General features: G+C 37.1%; 4 protein-coding genes and 1 long non-coding RNA gene across 6 annotated transcripts; 3 read left to right on the top strand and 2 right to left on the bottom strand.

Annotated features, from left to right (window-relative positions):
- Positions 1 to 222: 222 nt before the first annotated feature.
- LOC145215269 (uncharacterized) lies at positions 223 to 2,516 on the bottom strand. The gene has a single exon (XM_080083960.1). The coding sequence runs from the start codon at positions 2,427 to 2,429 to the stop codon at positions 978 to 980; it is 1,452 nt and encodes a 483-aa protein (XP_079940086.1). The 5' UTR covers positions 2,430 to 2,516; the 3' UTR covers positions 223 to 977.
- Positions 2,517 to 7,358: 4,842 nt separating this feature from the next.
- On the top strand, positions 7,359 to 7,955 carry LOC145215307 (uncharacterized). The gene is made up of 2 exons (XR_013857256.1): positions 7,359 to 7,806; positions 7,870 to 7,955. It is a non-coding gene; the product is annotated as an uncharacterized LOC145215307 (long non-coding RNA).
- Positions 7,956 to 10,707: 2,752 nt separating this feature from the next.
- Positions 10,708 to 12,354, top strand: LOC145215291 (uncharacterized). The gene is made up of 4 exons (XM_080083983.1): positions 10,708 to 10,730; positions 10,913 to 11,000; positions 11,502 to 11,656; positions 12,027 to 12,354. Exons 2-4 carry the CDS (start codon positions 10,930 to 10,932, stop codon positions 12,278 to 12,280), a joined length of 480 nt encoding a protein of 159 aa, XP_079940109.1. The 5' UTR covers positions 10,708 to 10,730; positions 10,913 to 10,929; the 3' UTR covers positions 12,281 to 12,354.
- A 1,632-nt stretch (positions 12,355 to 13,986) lies between these two features.
- LOC145212889 (uncharacterized) lies at positions 13,987 to 15,047 on the top strand. The gene is made up of 3 exons (XM_080081136.1): positions 13,987 to 14,057; positions 14,434 to 14,585; positions 14,952 to 15,047. The coding sequence occupies exons 1-3, from the start codon at positions 13,987 to 13,989 to the stop codon at positions 15,029 to 15,031; spliced, it is 303 nt and encodes a 100-aa protein (XP_079937262.1). The 3' UTR covers positions 15,032 to 15,047.
- A 1,361-nt stretch (positions 15,048 to 16,408) lies between these two features.
- On the bottom strand, positions 16,409 to 17,555 carry LOC145215295 (uncharacterized). Of its 2 annotated transcripts, none has more exons than XM_080083988.1 (4): positions 17,454 to 17,555; positions 17,141 to 17,224; positions 16,824 to 16,984; positions 16,409 to 16,580 (listed from the first exon to the last, which is right to left on the bottom strand). In XM_080083988.1, the coding sequence occupies exons 2-4, from the start codon at positions 17,206 to 17,208 to the stop codon at positions 16,501 to 16,503; spliced, it is 309 nt and encodes a 102-aa protein (XP_079940114.1). In that variant the 5' UTR covers positions 17,209 to 17,224; positions 17,454 to 17,555; the 3' UTR covers positions 16,409 to 16,500. The 2 variants fall into 2 exon arrangements, with proteins under 2 accessions (XP_079940114.1, XP_079940115.1); XM_080083989.1 differs by having other exon boundaries at positions 16,824 to 16,975.

Raw genomic sequence — 17,555 nt, 5'->3', positions numbered from 1 at the left:
TTTAGGCTATTGTTTAGCAATGGAGACAGTCGATTCTCAATTCTAATTTTAATTTACACTTATTCAGTGGCACAAACTAACGCTAAATAAGATTATAGAATTACTTCAACCGTTTCGCGGTCCCCCCAAAACTGCCTTACGGACCCCAGTTTGAGAACAGCTGTTTTATAGCAACATACATACAGGTTTGTCAAAAAACACAATTCTGTTACACGACAAAAGCACACTTCTGCTTAAATTATATTTCGAACATCAATTATGACAAATTTATCGACATACACAAGATAAAACAAAATCATTAATTGTTTTTCAATTGTTTTGTCTGGATTGGATTTTTTCGTGCCATATGGTCAAAGAGGTTACAGCAGGTTATACATGCATGGCCCCTAATCTTGTGCAATGGAGAAAACTAAAAGTTTGCTGCATCATTTGTAAAGTTGCAGCAATTTTTCAGTTAAAGAAGAAAATTGTTTACTTCTTCTTAGACACACTGACAGTGCGACCACGTCGTCAGGTGGTTTTGGTGTGTTGGAAAGAGGGATCATGGCATTAAAAGAAAAAAAGGGCATTAAACCCGAATCGTGAAACCAAAACTATAAAGACAGAAGGATGCAAAAAATAATAAGAGGGCCTGGCAGCTTTATCTAACGAACTAAGTGGTTCAAGTGACTTTTGCTTGTGGCCTAACATGCACCTTTTTTTAAGAAACATTCTTTCACATACATCACATTAATACAGTTTGTCCTTCCCATGATATCTAGCTTTAGAAGTCCAGCAGTAATAAACCGTTTTTCACATACATCACATTTGTGATTCATTTTCCTATGAGATACAATAATGTGCAGTTTTGTCATCTTATTTCGTTTGAATCGCTTTTTAAAAAAATTACACTTCAATTGTTTCTGGTCAGAATCATTTGTCATTCGCGAGTTGAGAGGGGAGTACGTAGACGTTTTTCACACACATTACACTTAGGACTAAGGTTTCTTGCCGGTGTGTACAATCATATGCTTGCTCACATATCCAGGAGTTTTGAAGCGTTTGTTACAAACACTACATTTGTAATTCTTCTGTTCGTTGTGTGTAGCTGCATGTCGTTTCAATTCTTTTTTCGTTTTGAAACGCTTTTTACAAATCTCGCACATAAAGGGCATCTGGTCGCTGTGAACCACGTAATGTACACGAAGGTTGGCTCTCGTTCTAAAACGTTTTTCACAAATATGACAGGCGTAAGGTTTTTCACCAGCGTGAATGTTGAGATGGTCTCTTAAAACGATCTTCGTTGTTAGTCTCTTCTTACAAATATGACATTCAAACGGTTTTTCACCGGAATGGGTCAGAGAGTGGCGTTTTAGATGGTGTTTGTTACGAAATTGTCTTCCACAAACATGACACTTAAATGGTTTTTCACCAGTGTGGATCAGTCGGTGTTGCTTGAGAGCTCCGGCCAAAACGAATCTTTTGTCACACACATCACATTTGTGAGGCCGGTCTCCAGTATGTATCATCATGTGATGTTTTTTGCCCGGCTTTGAGCTAAAAGTTTTTCCACATAAATCACACTGGAACGGCTTCTCTTCGGTGTGAACCGACTGGTGAATTTTCAAATTGCACCTTGTACTAAAGCGTTTGTCACATAAATCGCACTCAAAGGGTTTAATCCCGGTATGAATTAACGAATGAGTGTGTAGGTACTGTTTATGGCGAAACGATTTATTACAAAGTTCACATTTAAACTGTTTTTCCTTGTGAATCAGCTTATGAATTTTGCAGTTTGATGCCTGTTTAAACGTCTTGCCGCAGAATTCACATTTAAAGGGTTTTGCGTCGCTGTGAAGTTTTATATGAGCCGTTAACATACTTTTTGTCCTAAATGTTTTGTTGCAAATTTGGCATTGGTGAGGCTTTTCACGAGTATGTATTCTCATATGAACGTTTAATAGGCCTGGTTGATGATATGCTTTTTCACAAACATCACATGTAAAGATTTTCAAACTGCTGGAAATGTTGATACCTTTCTCGGAAATATTCGTAGCTAAACATTTGTCCTTACCATCGTGATGAGAATGAGGTAAAAGAAAGTTTCCTTTTTCGAGAGTGCCTTTAGTTAGTCTTTCGAGTCGTACAAACACAGGCTTAAGCAAAATTTCATTATTGGTTTTGTTTGTACTTTTTCGGGAACCAATCTGACGAAGTTCAAACCCATTTTCTTGATCATCTTCCGAGACAAGGAAAGTTTCTTTTTCCAGAAAACTTAAAATTTCCGATCGCACACAAACAGAGCTCAAGAAATTTTCTCTTTCCAAAGTGCTTGCAGACAGACTCGTTAAACTTACAAAGACAGCTTTTTGTCCAAGGTCTGTTTCTCGTATTAACGTATCTCCATGCTCTGTGCTTGGGTTGTTGTGTATCAACAGGTTACTATCCATTTTTTAGGTCTAGGGTAGTTTGTAGTAAAAATTGACCAAAATTACCCATACATACTGATACACATACCTGTGATAAACACGTTGAATTTTTAAGTTTATAGGTTGTCTTTCAAGATAACAAATACATAAATAGGACCGGCGTATCAAATTATCATTTAGATCTGGGGTCACCAAACTTTTTGAGGCCGGATAATCTTAATAATCACGTGCGAGGGCCACATGCCTTACAAGCCCTGACGCAGCATTTCCCCAAACTGGAAAACAGCCTGTTTTCGTTAGTACTTTGTGACGTAAAGCATGTTTTGCCATTAAAGTGTACGATGTACAATAATGATCTGTAATAATTGGTTATCTTAGGTGATATAAAGCAACAACAACTTGACGAAACATTTTTGAACGTTAATAAACCAATTAAAATCGTTACAGCAACTATTTTGAAACTAAATATTTTTTAAACATTTCAATTCTTTTCTTTTGACGAACGTTGCATTCTATTGGACTTTTATTGGGGTTTGAGTTTTCGTCACTTAATGTGACACTTAGTTTCCCAACTTGCTTTTTTGCAAAACTCGGCGCCTTATGATGACTGATGAGTGCGTCCACTACCAACTAATGCCCCTTTGCTCTATTACAAGTAACAAAAGAAGGGAATTGTTCGTGAACAAATACTATTCTTTGTTCTTGTCTGTGACGTTACAAACCGCCTTTGGAACGTACCTATGCATTAGTTATCTCTAATTAAGATGCAAATAAGACTTAGTAAGACGACCAACGTTGCATAAAAAAGCAACACAAACAATTTAATTTGAGGCCCAAATCACATGCTGAAGTAACAAGTTTCAAACTAAACAAACAAACACAGGAAGTGCGTCATGATGGTAATAGCATAAGCCTTTGCTAACATAGTATTTTAAAGGCTATTACATTCCTCATAAAGTTATTGCTTAAGCACAAACAAGCAAACGGTTATCTTATTATATTTCACTTTCTGCCTCCAAGTCAAGTAGCCCAGAACATATTTGTTACAACTGAGAACCTACATCATGCAGCTAAAGCAAAACTTAACTATTTACTTCCCAAAAGTTCCAACTAACAATACACTTACTAGCAGTTAACAGCCTGACACGTTAAATTTCCCTTGTGTAGCACTGAATCTGTCCATTAGGCTTGTACCTCAATACAACAACTGTATAACCAGCCAGCTGGCTCCACAAAGTCAAATATTTACCCAGTATTCAGACAGACCCTTTCTCTTGAAAGTTCAGGAAACAAAGTCTGACACGCGACTGACATGAAGCGTGACGACGACCACGTGACTTGCCTTTTTCTCGTCGATGAGATTTGGTTCAACACGTTTTTGACAAAGCTACTCAGTACTAACACAACAACACACAACAAAAAAGTTTGCTTAATGACGGTAAACAGCGGAACAAACGCATTTTTTTTATTAGCAGTGGATTATACCTGAAACCTCACCCCAACCCTAATAGCTGTAAGCCTGTAACCATAAAATTCTAAACAACATAGAACCAATAGGCTTCGTCACGCTTGAGTAACACTGACACGATGAGGAAAAATATCAACAGCGGCAGGCGACAAATAGGCTACTGTGATTTTTACTGTGATGTCGTTTCGTTTTATAACATTTTTTTATTTCCCAGCAGGAGGTTTACCTTACAAAGTATGTCGGGCAGTAAAATTACTGATAAGTTGCTTAGTGAACTGTTTGACATTCCAGGACGACTTGACACAGAACTTGCCATGCAGTCCACAAGCGACAAGACTCTCGATTTTGTAAAACGAATTTTACCTAACGAAGTTAAAGTATGATTAGGCGTGGATACCAAATGCAACCATCCCAACAAAATCATCAATGAGTATCCGCAATTACGCTCATGGTTTATTTTCAAATAAATATGTCATAGTTGGAAGCAGCAAAACAACTGAAGGTTGCAGACGTCATTGTGCGCCATCAGGACAGAAAAAAATTGTGCGTCACACAAAGAAGAAAAAAATTAACATCTACAAACCATTATTCAACATTTATACGATGTCAATGACATAAACTCATCATTCCTCTGCTTGAAATGGCGATTGTTTAAACAGGCATCAGAACAGTTTACATTCTTCACAGGCTATTTGTACCTAAATTTAGCAAGGAACGTAACAAGAAACATGGCACTTTTAATTTTGATTCTGTGATAGTTTTTTGTCTTTCCCACTATGTCAGCAACTTTAGGAGTGGTTTATCCGACAATTCTGTCTAGGTATTTTCATTTCCAAATGTGGTGTTTCCTTCTTATATTTTTTAATATCGATATTCCAGTTGTCTTCACATAAAATTACAAACTGTGTGACTATTTGTTTTGTTATTCATACAAACATATACACCCACAAGCAATAAATCAACTTACACTGTCTCAAAAAAATCATCCAACACATCCTATGAAAATGTGCGAAGGATCACATATTCAAATTGTTTTGAATTTCAACATACTTGTACTCAGGGCATGTCGTGTTTTTTTGCAAGCTACAATCATAACACAACATCTTGATAAAACATACAAGACAACATTTAGCAAACATACATTTAGCAATTAATCTACAGTTTGTTCCTGATAATAAGTTGTTTATAGACTGTACACACTTTTTAACCAGCAAGGTCTCACAGTGCAGCTAGTAACAACACAGATTGATATTGTTCACTTTTCAGAAACACTAATAAAATGACCAAAGCAAAAACTGGAATTTTACCCAGTATTTGACATAGTGCATTTTGTTGAGCATCAGGCACAGATACCATTTCCAATCAACATACTCTGCATTTTTTGCTTTCAAAACAACATTGCAAAAAATGAATTCTGATTAGTCATTACATTTTTTTTGACAAACATGACTTAATTTTTACCTGATACAAGCAACTAGTTGAGTCAACATGTTATTCTGACATCACAAAATATTCATCCATTTATTCAAACGTGGTTTAGCACCATGGCCAAAGATGTCTTAGATCTGCTATGTACAACAATATCTGCGGGCATTAAGTACAAACTGGCTGCTGCACTGTATAGAAAAAAGCATGTCATTTAGTGATATTAAGATTTTAAGCATATTTACGGCAATTTACGTTTTTTTTGTATCCTTGTTGACTGCTCTCTGCGTGTTTTTTCAATTAGGGTTTTGGCAAGAGCTAGTTTTCCGAACACAAACAGTAGAAATTTCGCGTTCGTTGCTAATTTTAAAATTTCTATTGCCTGAAATACACTCGGGCACACTGCAATGCCTACTGCCATGATTATTTCGATCTTTTCCAGACAAAACAGACTACAAAGTCCTGAAATAAAGCGTGGTATCGCGTCAGACTAACTCATGCGTAACGAGAGTCGAGAACCATACATAACACAGATAAGCCATACGTATACATTATGACGTCATAACGATAATCGGACAATAAGCAGTTTGAACAGTACACACAGGTCTTAAATTAAATCCACATTAATCAGTCACATTTTACATTCAAAATTCTTCCAATCACTTTTAAAACCTGTTATAGTTTAAGTACACATTAATTAAATAATATGAAAACATAAAACATACCAACTGTTGGGTAACCAGGGCTTTACTTGCACGAGGCTAGAGGTTCCACAACTAACAATTCAGCATTTTAGCTATTGCTGTTAGCATTTACAGTTTCACTATAAACAAAATAGACACAATCAATTAGGGTAAATTCACTTAACTTGACGCAAAACTAGCAAATAATGCAGCTCACAAAAACGTGGCGTTCAAAGCACATGCTCTCTAACGAATGAATATTTACATACGTCACGAATAAGGAGAGCTTAAATCGGCCAAGCGGAACATGTTCTCGCTGTTACAGTCGGCATTTTTATCATTTTTTTAACATATTGATTTTGAAATTTTTGCGAATGCTTTATTTAGCAAACTTGTCTGGTGTAAGTTCTTGCATCAGTAGATTTTCCGAAGTTTACATGCAGTTGTGGTCAAGATTGTCAAATTAGATTGGGTTTTCCCTAGATTTTTTTCTGGGGTATTGTTTTAACGTATTTGGTTTGTCTCCTTAAAATGTCGCCCATTGTGGGTTTCTTAGGAGTAAACTAGAGCTGTGGTTCAATATAGGAATCGTGAAATAAAACTTTAACTTCTAGCTCAGTGATTCTTATTCATAGGGTTATTGGATTTGATTTCTGTAACGTTCCACACTTTTTGTAGGTCACCAAATCAGTTTTATTATTACCTTAGTTTGCCTGTACGATCTTATTCAAATAGAATCCAACGATTAAACACGATAATTACAGATACAAAACACACACAGCAATCTAGCCACACCACGAGACAAACGGGCGACAACCTCACGTAATCTCGACTCCAAAACGTAAACACAGAAATCATAATCTTTACAATTTCCAAAGAAATAATTTGAAATTTTGCAGGGAATAATTAGATTAAAATTTTAGGCGTTTTTGACATCGTATAACTAAAATCCAACATAACAAATAGTTCTTCACAAACAAGCAACACAATGGGCAAAGCGCATTACAATACAAGCACATGCTTAGCCAAAAAAGTTAAACAAACCAATAACGTGAAATCTTGGTTTGTAAGTTAGTTTAAGGCAGTGGTTCTCGTGCACTGATCGCGTACCATCTGATGAATTTTTCGCACCACAGGTTGAGAACCACTGGAAGGTAATTCCTGTCACAAACTAGAAAATTTTTTTCTTGTAGGAAATGTTGAGCGAAGTCCATTGCATAAGTATATATGCATGGTTAAAATGTTTTGTCTATCACAACATACAGAAAATTTCTGTTGTTTTGCTAAATCTACTATTGTTTTTTAGAAATCAATTTGAACACTCCCGATGCCATTGTGAGGGATTTCGATCATGATATGGATACACCCTGTTACATCGCAAATTACTGTTTTGTCTACCGTGTTCCCATATTGTAAATTTCAGTGTAAATAGCGCTATCATGTGGATAGTTTCGCGCCTCGTGTTCGACAAATTTGCTGGAAACGTCAGTAGTTCGTTTCTTGTGTCTAGGAAACTACTGTAGTTTGTTTTTCAGGAATATTAAGTAAATTATCTGTAAAATCTGAAGTAACTTGTTTCGTGTTGCTGCGCACATAAAGTCTGCCAGTAATTCGTGACCAATAAGTTGTTTTTGGTAAGTGTTGTTTTATTTGCTTGTTTATCTTGGTCAACATTATGCCAATAGCCATTGTGTTGTATTGTTAAGCCTTTGTTGTGACAATGTGCCTGGTCTAAAGTGTACTCTGTTATTTACAGTTTGACTTGATTTGATCGTCGACAATAACTGTTAAACTGTTAAGAGTCCTGGTCAAAAACGTTTCGGTAAGAGTGTTATACTGTAAACCGGCGTTTTTCATTGTGTTTATGCCATGATATTTACTTTAGAAAACCGTCCGCCAGTCTAGAAGTAACTGCATCCTGCTAATTGAAGCCATCAAAGGCTTTGTTTCAAATAAACTGTTACAACCTTGTGTGGAGTGTTAGCGGGAAGAAGCCTGTAGTTGGGATTTGGCAGGCGCGTTTTGGAATCAAATAGAAGTACCAGAGTGGACGTCCGTGCCCACCAGGAGCACTGAAGTAGACGTTACACACCCATTCGTGACGAATAATCACGTGATTGTATTTGCCAATTGCAGCAAAATAAATGCCGAATTTTTGTTGTCCGTTATTTTGTAGACGTTCCTAAATCAAATTGCGAGCCACACAAACAAATTATTTAGCATCGTGGACTGAAGTTCCATTGGCCACGCTTGCCCACAAACCAGCATGAGTATGCAAAATTCAAAAGCATTATAGTAAAGCCACCCTCTTTCCCTAACACGGGTGGTTAGATTCTAGGGCCCCCGCGACTGGTCCCACCATCGTTTCCCCCCAGTAGTGTTATACTCACTCTGCGCCAGACTCACTTTCTTGTGAGCACCCAACACATAACGCCTTATAATACGGTGTAGCTGCAGCGCGTTGTACCACTATCCACCAATTGTGCCCGACAGTTTTTTGCGCTTCATAACGTTTCAACGTTGCGCAGCTATTTCCGGCTTGGTGATTGTTTTAGTGCAATTGTGTTGCTATGTTGTCTTTCACCAAGCGAAATAAACTCAACTCAACTCAACTCAACTCAAACCCAATGTACACCAATTATTTCTAAATTTTAGGAAATAAATTTGTCTCAATTGGAAGTTGACAGCTTAACAGTCTAAATACAAAAACGCGAAAAAAGGCACCCACTTAAATAGCAGGAAGCAGATGGAATTCGTTTCCCAATTAATCAGGCAAAGAGAATTAACATCTGAAAATATAATATACTAAAGATATTGTACTATTGCGCTGATATTAGGCTGCCTTACGTGGCATGAATAAATAAGCTAACAGGGGCTAAGCTTAAATTATATTCAATGTAAAAAATTAGGAAACATATTAAAAACGTTTTTTTTCACACATACAAATTACTTTCACTATGGTGACACCTAGGTGTTTTAAAAGCTGTTGTTTCGTCCAATTCCCTTACAATGTAAAATTATGTTTGTAGGAATTCAAAAGTATATTTCTAAAAATAATTTTGTTACGCAATGACTTCCACAGTGTACAGTGAGTTTTAGTGAGTTTTAGTGAGTTTTAGTGAGTTTTAGTGAGTTTTTTAAGGCGGATCAGGTCTGGGCTTTAAATTGAAAATAACGGGCTTGGTTCAGGTCTAACTTTACACTTGACCACATTTGTGAATTTCCTTTTGGACAATCTCACTTCAGAACAGCATTCGGGCCTTATGTTTTTTAAATATCGGGTTGGGCATAAAAGTCCTCATTCAACTCTGATAATTTATGTGCTTATAACTTTGTGTAGGTGATTGGCAGCTGTAGTGCATAAGATTCCATGAACAATGAGCTTTGCAGTGAAATTATTTCAAACAAAAGTGTCTCTAAAATCGTTAATTTATTGAGACCTCAAAATGTCGCCCTTCAGAAGGTTTAAAAACAATGCCCCTTGCTCTAAAAAGCGTCACATATTTAGCCTGTTGTATGGAATTGACAACTTTGGTACACATGAATAACGAACAATGAGCGAATCAACTGTCAGTAGGAATTATGATTTGAAAACTTTAGAACGGAAGTTGTCATTCAAAAGCTTCCTGAAGTTTGCCAAAATCAGTTGTCGAATTTCGAATCAAATATGGTCGACTGTCGGCTTGTTATCACTGCTATCCGTTGTTAAATGATTTATTGACAAATCAATTCAATAAAAGGCGTCAAAACATATTGCAAGCACCAGGCTGTTTTCGGGTTCTCCGTAATGTGTCAGTCTTTGTTATGAACCGATTTGAGTTGATTTGAGGCTAGCGCATTGATGATTGACGTCTTAAGGATATTAACATTGTGGATTTATTCTAGCGCGTCAATCACGAAGCCAGCAGTATCTTTAGTCGAAAATATGCCAAGACCTTAAATAAACCGGAGTTGTTCGACTTGAAACAATACTCTATTGCGAATTTAGCGTAAAATCATATAAGTGACAAGCTCAGTTGCTCAAACTTTGTGAACCGAGGACCACTGTAACCAACATTAGACGTGTAAGCTGTAGATGCACACCAGTTTCACACCAGTCCATAACTTTGAATTAATCCATTCTGCATTAGTTTTATACAAACGAGTCAATTGGCCAAATACTTTATTTAAAAATCAATTCCAATTAGTTTATCGTTCATGTTAGATAAAATTTATGCGTAGTAGAGCTTGTCATGCGTGTTGACATGTTGTGAGCAATGGGCAATGGTGCAGGATTGCAAGATTGATGACAACGTCAGATGATGACCTGTAAGGTGTATGATGTAAAAAAGACAAATGCATTTTCAATCAATTTACTTTTAAACAATTAGGTATTTTAATTAATCTTTGGGACCTCTTCTTTCTATCATGTAGTCCATGACCAGACCAACAAAAGCGGCATTCTGTATCATGCATTATGGCATATGCATTTTCGAAATGTTTCAAAATACAGCATGTCGCATTTTTGCGAGTCATTATACTCCACACGGGATTTTTTTGGTCATTATACACCACACGAGATTTAGAATTCTTCGGTGCAGGCTGATGTATCGAATGGCCGATTTCTCGGGAATCGATTTGTTCTTCGAACAGCCGATTGACCAAAGGGGAGTAAGCGGCTATTGTCTGCTCGCCCATATGACTAGGCAGATAAATACAAGAAAATTTGCGGCAATCTCACACATTGCTTTTCTTGCAAGCTACTGGGTAAGTGGTGGGTTGTATTTAAGCAATTAATTACAACGATTTTGTTTCAACGTTATGTAATTTTAGGAATATGAGGAATGTTAAATAGCTATACTGAAAATCGCTTAAGCGAAAATTTTCTGCAACACTGGTCGGGTTTGCTGTTTTGCTTAATGCAATGGGTAGTTTTTTTGTACTTACAGATTGCAAGGCAAGAAAGATGAAGAGTTATATGCTGCTATTGCTTCTTCTGGCAATTTGCCTGTTGCTCACTGAAACCGAAGCCGGCTGGTAAGTCCCAGCAGCTTGCAGTATGGTTTAAATATGTGGCCCGAACCCAACGGACACGTCGAAAGTCCGACCCTATTCCTTCATTTTTTAAAAGTCCGAAACGGAACTAGAAAGTTTTGATTTACCATCAGAAATTTAGCCACACAAGTGGCCAAATGGTAATTCATGCTTAAATCAGTCCCGTTTATTGCAAACTTTTTACAATTTTAACCTCTCAAAGAAAATAATTAAAGATTACATGTGTTAGGAAATGTTTAACAGTTTGCATTTGTTTGCCTATTTTTTTTCCTGTAACAAGACAGATCGTTAAATTTTAGATTTAACAATATTGCAAAAGAGCCTATGCAATTTTTTTCTACCCGACAAAGACAAGCCTGGCTTACAATTCTACGTGCAACAAACCATTTCAGATTTATATAATAAACGGGTCATCACGTGTCCCGTCTTCTATCTCGTTGCGTTACAGAATTTAGTTCAAACCCATGATATTATTTGTTACAGGTCCCGTAGGCGCCGTTACTATGCCCGACGTCGCCGATACTACCATCGCCGACGCCGACATTATTATGCGAGACGCCGGCATTATTACTACGGCGACTCGGCTCCTGCAGAAGATGAAAATAACGAAGAGGGAAAACCAGACGATAAAGAAACGGGTAAGAAATATGTTTTATGTTGTTTAAGTCGAGTCAACATGCATGTTTTAATCATAAGCTGACATCTGGTAGGTTTTAGCGACACTCTTTCATGAGGAAAATACGTTCAACACCTAACAACATATTTTATTCACTTTTATACTTTAATACGTAAAACTCATTAGAGATATGTGTTTCATTGAGGGAATTTATATCTTTGGACCTTTTTTATGTCTATATCTTTGGGCAAGAAAACAAAATTAAATAGATTGAATCCAATTTCATTATAGTTGTACATTATTTGTATGAAAGTCAATTAATATGTTGGATTAAATATTTATGTTTTTTAACAGAGATGGATCTTTTAACTATACTTTAAATGTTTTTACAGATATGAAAGTGCCAGATTGGGGTAAAAACGACTGGGGCAAGGACGACTGGGGTAAAAGCGATTGGGGCAATCCAGATTGGGGTAAAAACGATTGGGGCAAAGAAGATTGGGGTAAAAGTGATTGGGGCAAAGATTGGGGTGAAAACGATTGGGGCAAGGACGACTGGGGTAAAAACGACTGGGGTAAAGAAGATTGGGGTAAAAACGATTGGGGAAAGAACGACTGGGGCCAAGAAGATTGGGGCGACCAGTAGACGCAACTTACATGATGTGAATGATCCCATTGTTGTCCATGACGTTATTTTGAAATAAATTTTTGTTGATGCTATTGGTGTTTCATTTTTGATTTAGGTCATAAAAACTCACAACATCTATCTAAACGACATAACTTTTGTCCAGTATACCTTAGAGAAGCAAGTTTTTAAATCTTGAAAAGTTAAGCAAACCTTTAGCGTACCCAATGCCAGAAGCTAATTACAAAAGTTAATTACAACTGAAAAACGGTAATTTAAAATGTACATAAAATGCATTTATTAAATCAACGGCGGCGTTCAAACAAGTGTCGAGGAAATATTTTTAAATACGGTAATAGAAAATGTGTTGTACTCATACAGATTTCAAATGATTTTGCTACGATTTGAATTCGATATCCATTTCGCAAGATTATCTTTAACTGAGAAATGATTATGCTGCATAATAATACAGATGACGTATCTTGCTAATGGATGTCAGTGTCGCAATTAAGAATACCCGAAATATCAAATATTATGCTTTTTTGGTTTGCTTACAAATTTTGTAAGTGCTGTTCCAGCTGTACAAATGGGTAGAGCTACTAACACTGAGCTTGGGCTGGCCCCCGCTCTGGGAATTTCTGGTAGGTGGCGCTAAGGAGCATAGGCGTTTATGGTGCTGTTACAGCAGTTTGGGTTTATGGTAAGAATAATTGCTGAGTCAGCACCATAAACGCCTATGCTCCTTAGCGCCACCTACCAGAAATTCTCAGAGCGGGGGCCAGCCCAAGCTCAGTGTTAGTAGTTCTACCGTACAAATGAGGCAAGTTCAAAGAATGAGTAGGAACTGCACATTTTTTTAACAACAAAACTATATCAGCGTATTAAGCCAAACCTGTAGCTCAATCAAAAGCAAAACTGTCAGGCAGCTTATGTACAAGTAATACGTCAAATTGCATGCGTTTCCACAATTGGTGTTCTTAATTTGTTTACACAGGCTTCATGAAAAAAGTTTTGTTCCTGTTTTTATTCAATATGAATTCGTGTCTAGTGTTTCAAAACAAGACCAAAAAATCTTTTCAAAATAACTGCTTCATGTACAAACGCACGAATCAGGTGAGCCTAAACGATTTACTACAATTCAGCAAATCTTTTTCATTTCGCACATTTTAGCAAGTTTTTAGCGACCAAGGTGAATAAAAAAGTGTGACTGATTTAGCCGTATAATATATCACCGATGATGACATGTGCATTTCCCGAAATGTAACAGAACAAAACATGCGGCCTTTTTTGGCTATTAGAACTTTTACATTGCACATAATATTTTTAACTTTTTCTGTGCAAATTGAAATGTCGAATGGCCGTTTTTACGGGACACCAGCTGTTCTCCGACAAAGAGTATTCGATTCACCAAAAAGCGTTTGTCAATCTATTTCAGGGCAGTAACCGGTAATTGTCTGTTACCCATATGATTGTGCACATAAATACAGACAAATTTGCTGTCATTACACCCATTGCTTTATTTGCAATCTACTGGGTAAGTTAAGGACTTGGTGGATTGAATTTATTTCGCGTGTTTGGTGTGTGAGATTTTCGCTTTGATTAACGTAACTTACTGTAATGTGGAATAACTTAGAACGCATTTTGGTCCGATGAATTTTAGAACGCATACGCTTATGATGTGTAAGTTCGATGTGTGTTTTTTTAATTTTAGATTACAAGCAAGAAAGATGAAAAGCGCTGTGCTGTTGTTGCTTCTTCTGGCAATTTGCCTTTTGTTCACCGAAAGCGAAGCCGGATTGTAAGTCTCGTTTTTTAATTTAGTTCGAAACATTTATTGCATTTCAAGATGTTTGGTGGAGGTAGCTCAGAGTTGCAAGTGGGCCGGACTTTCCGAGTCGGGTTCGAGCTTCAATATGAAAACGGGCTTGGTTTGGGCTAAGATTTAAAAAAATCGTGTGGGCTTTTAAAAATATATTTCTGGTTTGGAACGGATATTGAGTTTGTACTTTCGGGTTTAGCAACCGATGTTAAGCCTACATGAAACAAATCTAAAGTGATTACGGTTTATATAAGCCATGTTCCAAAAACCTGTACATACTGTTTATTATATCTTTATCAATTTTACCTTTTGGGTGATTTGTATTTCAGCTCGGTAAAATGCTCTTTTGTCACAGGTTTCGCAGGCGCCGTTACTACGCCCGACGTCGCCGATACTACCATCGACGCCGACATTATTATGCCAGACGTCGTCACTATTACTACGGCGACTCGGCTCCCGCAGAAGATGAAAACAACGAAGAGGGAAGTGAGGGCCAAGAAGAAATGGGTAAGAGTTAAGTGTTTTTGTTATGTTTAAGATAGGTAACGTTTAATGGGCATTTCAAACCCGTTGGTTTCAGTTGTTAATTGAATTCAAACGCGGTTTAACACACTTTGAAACGAGTCACAAGTTTTTGAACAACATTTATAATATTAACTTGTAAATAAGTTTTGGCACTAGCAAATTGACTCGACAAAATGTCTGAAACAGGCCTGGTGAAGTATAATTTGCATGCAAGTGTACCTGGTCTGTTTTAACGCTTCAGGGCCGATACAAGTAACGATATATTGTATTAAATTGTATTAATTGTATTGTCGTATTAAATGCAGTTATATAAGATTTAATATTTTGACTTGTTTTCTTCTAAACCAGACATGAACGAACCTGACATGGAAATTCAAATGATGCAGGATTTCAACCGTGACATGGATGAACCCAACCATGACGAGTAGACATTCGTTGTTTGTGGCGCGGATTCGAAAAATAAATTCTTCTTTATGCATTTAAAGTTTTGTTTACTTGTATTGCAAAATTTTGAAAACAAGCAGTTATTTAATCGGGGTCGTAAGTCGGGACGCGCTTTTTGGGTCAGGTTTTGGGCTTGTAATTCCAAATCCAACGGACATATGTCTAATGAAAGAATTGTGGCGTGGCAGAAAAATCGTCCTTATTTATTTACCCAAGTCATATGGCGAAGCAGACAATAGCCGACAAATGACTTCAGAATGCAATCAAGCTATCGTTCTTGGCGTGACACGAGGAAAAATGCGTCAAGAGTTTTTCGCCAATAGGCAATGCACGCTTTTGGGAACTGTCGCATCAAAGGTGTTGTTTTAATTGTCAGAGCCGGTATTTTGAGTGGCGTATCCCTAGCATCGGACGCCTATACTTATCTTACACAATTATGAAAAATCAAATGTTATAGAGCAGTGGTTTTCAAACTGTGGTACGCCGGAGATTTAATGTGCAACGCGACTAGCTATCTGACATAAACTTGTTTCAAGTCAAATCATACAATGCATTTTAAATGATTTAACTGATCAGTTCAGGTTTGGGCAAACTCAAGACTTGCACATTCTTTTCGTATTGCTAACCTTGCTAGTTTAGCCCTATAGCCCATGGTCTATCCATCCAAACAGGTTCATGTTGAAGCCGCGATAGAATACGTTGTCAGAAGCGATCAGTATAAAATTGAAAACCACAGTTTCAGACCAAATAAACTTGTGAAATAGCCTATAGTGATTCTTATTTGTTATTACTCTCGCGCAACTATGGGGTTTTGAGTATGGTTCGTGTACCTTCTAGATTCAGATAATATATCCGGAAACATCTTATATCGAGAATATAGGCTACATGCAACAGTAGGAGTAATTATGGCACAAGTGCCTTGCATCACCTAAAAACATATGTACATATTTTGATTATGACTTGACTCGTTTATTTTAACATTTTAAGCACCTGAGATATGTTATATAGTGTACCATTTAGGTAACCACAATTAACTGGATAAAAAAACATTTTTCAACAGTTCATTTAACTCCATGCAAGACATGAAAGGAGGCGTTACGTTTTTTGCTTTGTTTTGTGCTTTAAGGACGGTATGACAAGTTTAGAAACGACTTGTGTAACGCAATTTTGTTTTTTTAAATCAAGGAAGTCTATTAAAAAAAACGTTATTTTCCAAAATTTCTGTCAAAGATGTTTCGATCGATGTTTTTTAACCTTTTTTTCTCACGCGTTATCCCCTCAAATACACAAGTCGGTGATATACAAATCACACCGTTAAAGTGACTTAAAAGCCTCCCGTAATAATGAAATCACTCAGACTGTTTCAAGACGTTTAGAGAAGTCAAAATAAACGAAACAACAAATGCACCAACAAGAATTTATTTTTCAAATCGGCATAATCAACAATAAGAGTTTACTCTTCAGTATTTGGTTCATTCAAGTCACGCATGAAATCCTGGGTCATCTGGTCATTCATGTCTGGTGCGTTCATGTCTATATGTGAGAGAAGAAAGAGTCGTTAAAATACACATTCATGTACAAAGCGCATGGATCATTTAAGTTTAAACGATCAACTACTATAACCCAAACTGTAATTAAAGTAGACATGTAAACGTTGGCCTATGTAAGGGCTCTATGACGCATGGCCTCAAATTACGCGTTGATTATGCAGCTTGCATGTAAGATATCAGAGTCGAATCCTTTAAAGATCATTACAGTATAAGACGCTTGTCTAACCTCCCTCTCCTTCGCCTTCATTTCCTTCTTCATTGTTCTCTTCCTCGGGTTCAGCAGAATCGCCGCAGTAATATCGGCGACGTCTGTAGTAGTATCGTCGGCGTCGGTAATAGTATCGGCGTCGCGAATAATATCGGCGGCGCCTGCGGCGCCTGCGGCGCCTGCGACAAATTGAGATTATTGCGGGCTTGCTTATTTTTTGCCTGACACCCAATTAGTTCATACAAAGTGCAATCAGTTGCTAGAACGAAATGTAAAATTAACAAAGGTTTTAACACATCTGAGCCTGGAATACCACAATATGAACAAAAACTTACCAAGCTTCGGTATCAGGGACCAAAAGGCAAATTGCCAGAAGAAGCAGCAACAGCACTGAACTCTTCATCTTTCTTGCTTGCAATCTAAATATATATATAATAAAAATAAGGCATTGCATAAAGCAAAACACCACACGCCAGGATAAAAGCACATACACATTGGGGTTTGTTAACACATTGAAAACAGAACATACCCACCCCATCACGTTTTTTAACTTACTGTTTACGATTCTCAAATAGAAAACATTTAACCACACTTTAAGTAACGTAAGCTTGGTACGGCAAAATACCAGAAACCAAGTTACTGACTCACCCAGTAGCTTGCAATGAAAGCAATGTGCCATGGCAGAAAATTGATCCTTATTTATTTCACCAAGTCATATGGCGAAGCAGACAATAGGCGACAAATGCCTTC

This window comes from Phallusia mammillata, chromosome 2 (genome assembly GCF_965637545.1).
Source record: "Phallusia mammillata chromosome 2, kaPhaMamm4.hap1.1, whole genome shotgun sequence".
Taxonomy (NCBI): domain Eukaryota; kingdom Metazoa; phylum Chordata; class Ascidiacea; order Phlebobranchia; family Ascidiidae; genus Phallusia; species Phallusia mammillata.
Note: the sequence above shows the minus strand (reverse complement) of the source record. Positions and strands in the feature narration are given on the sequence as shown.

Excerpts from the sequence above, each read along its gene's own strand:
- LOC145215269 (XM_080083960.1), bottom strand. The coding sequence starts at position 2,429 with ATGGATAGTAACCTGTTGATACACAACAACCCAAGCACAGAGCATGGA.
- LOC145212889 (XM_080081136.1), top strand. The coding sequence starts at position 13,987 with ATGAAAAGCGCTGTGCTGTTGTTGCTTCTTCTGGCAATTTGCCTTTTG. Across the intron at positions 14,058-14,433 it reads ACCGAAAGCGAAGCCGGATT|GTTTCGCAGGCGCCGTTACT; the intron begins GTAAGTCTCGTT and ends CTTTTGTCACAG. Across the intron at positions 14,586-14,951 it reads TGAGGGCCAAGAAGAAATGG|ACATGAACGAACCTGACATG; the intron begins GTAAGAGTTAAG and ends CTTCTAAACCAG.
- LOC145215291 (XM_080083983.1), top strand. The coding sequence starts at position 10,930 with ATGAAGAGTTATATGCTGCTATTGCTTCTTCTGGCAATTTGCCTGTTG. Across the intron at positions 11,001-11,501 it reads ACTGAAACCGAAGCCGGCTG|GTCCCGTAGGCGCCGTTACT; the intron begins GTAAGTCCCAGC and ends TATTTGTTACAG. Across the intron at positions 11,657-12,026 it reads ACCAGACGATAAAGAAACGG|ATATGAAAGTGCCAGATTGG; the intron begins GTAAGAAATATG and ends ATGTTTTTACAG.
- LOC145215295 (XM_080083988.1), bottom strand. The coding sequence starts at position 17,208 with ATGAAGAGTTCAGTGCTGTTGCTGCTTCTTCTGGCAATTTGCCTTTTG. Across the intron at positions 16,985-17,140 it reads GTCCCTGATACCGAAGCTTG|GCGCCGCAGGCGCCGCAGGC; the intron begins GTAAGTTTTTGT and ends AATTTGTCGCAG. Across the intron at positions 16,581-16,823 it reads TGAAGGCGAAGGAGAGGGAG|ACATGAACGCACCAGACATG; the intron begins GTTAGACAAGCG and ends TCTCACATATAG.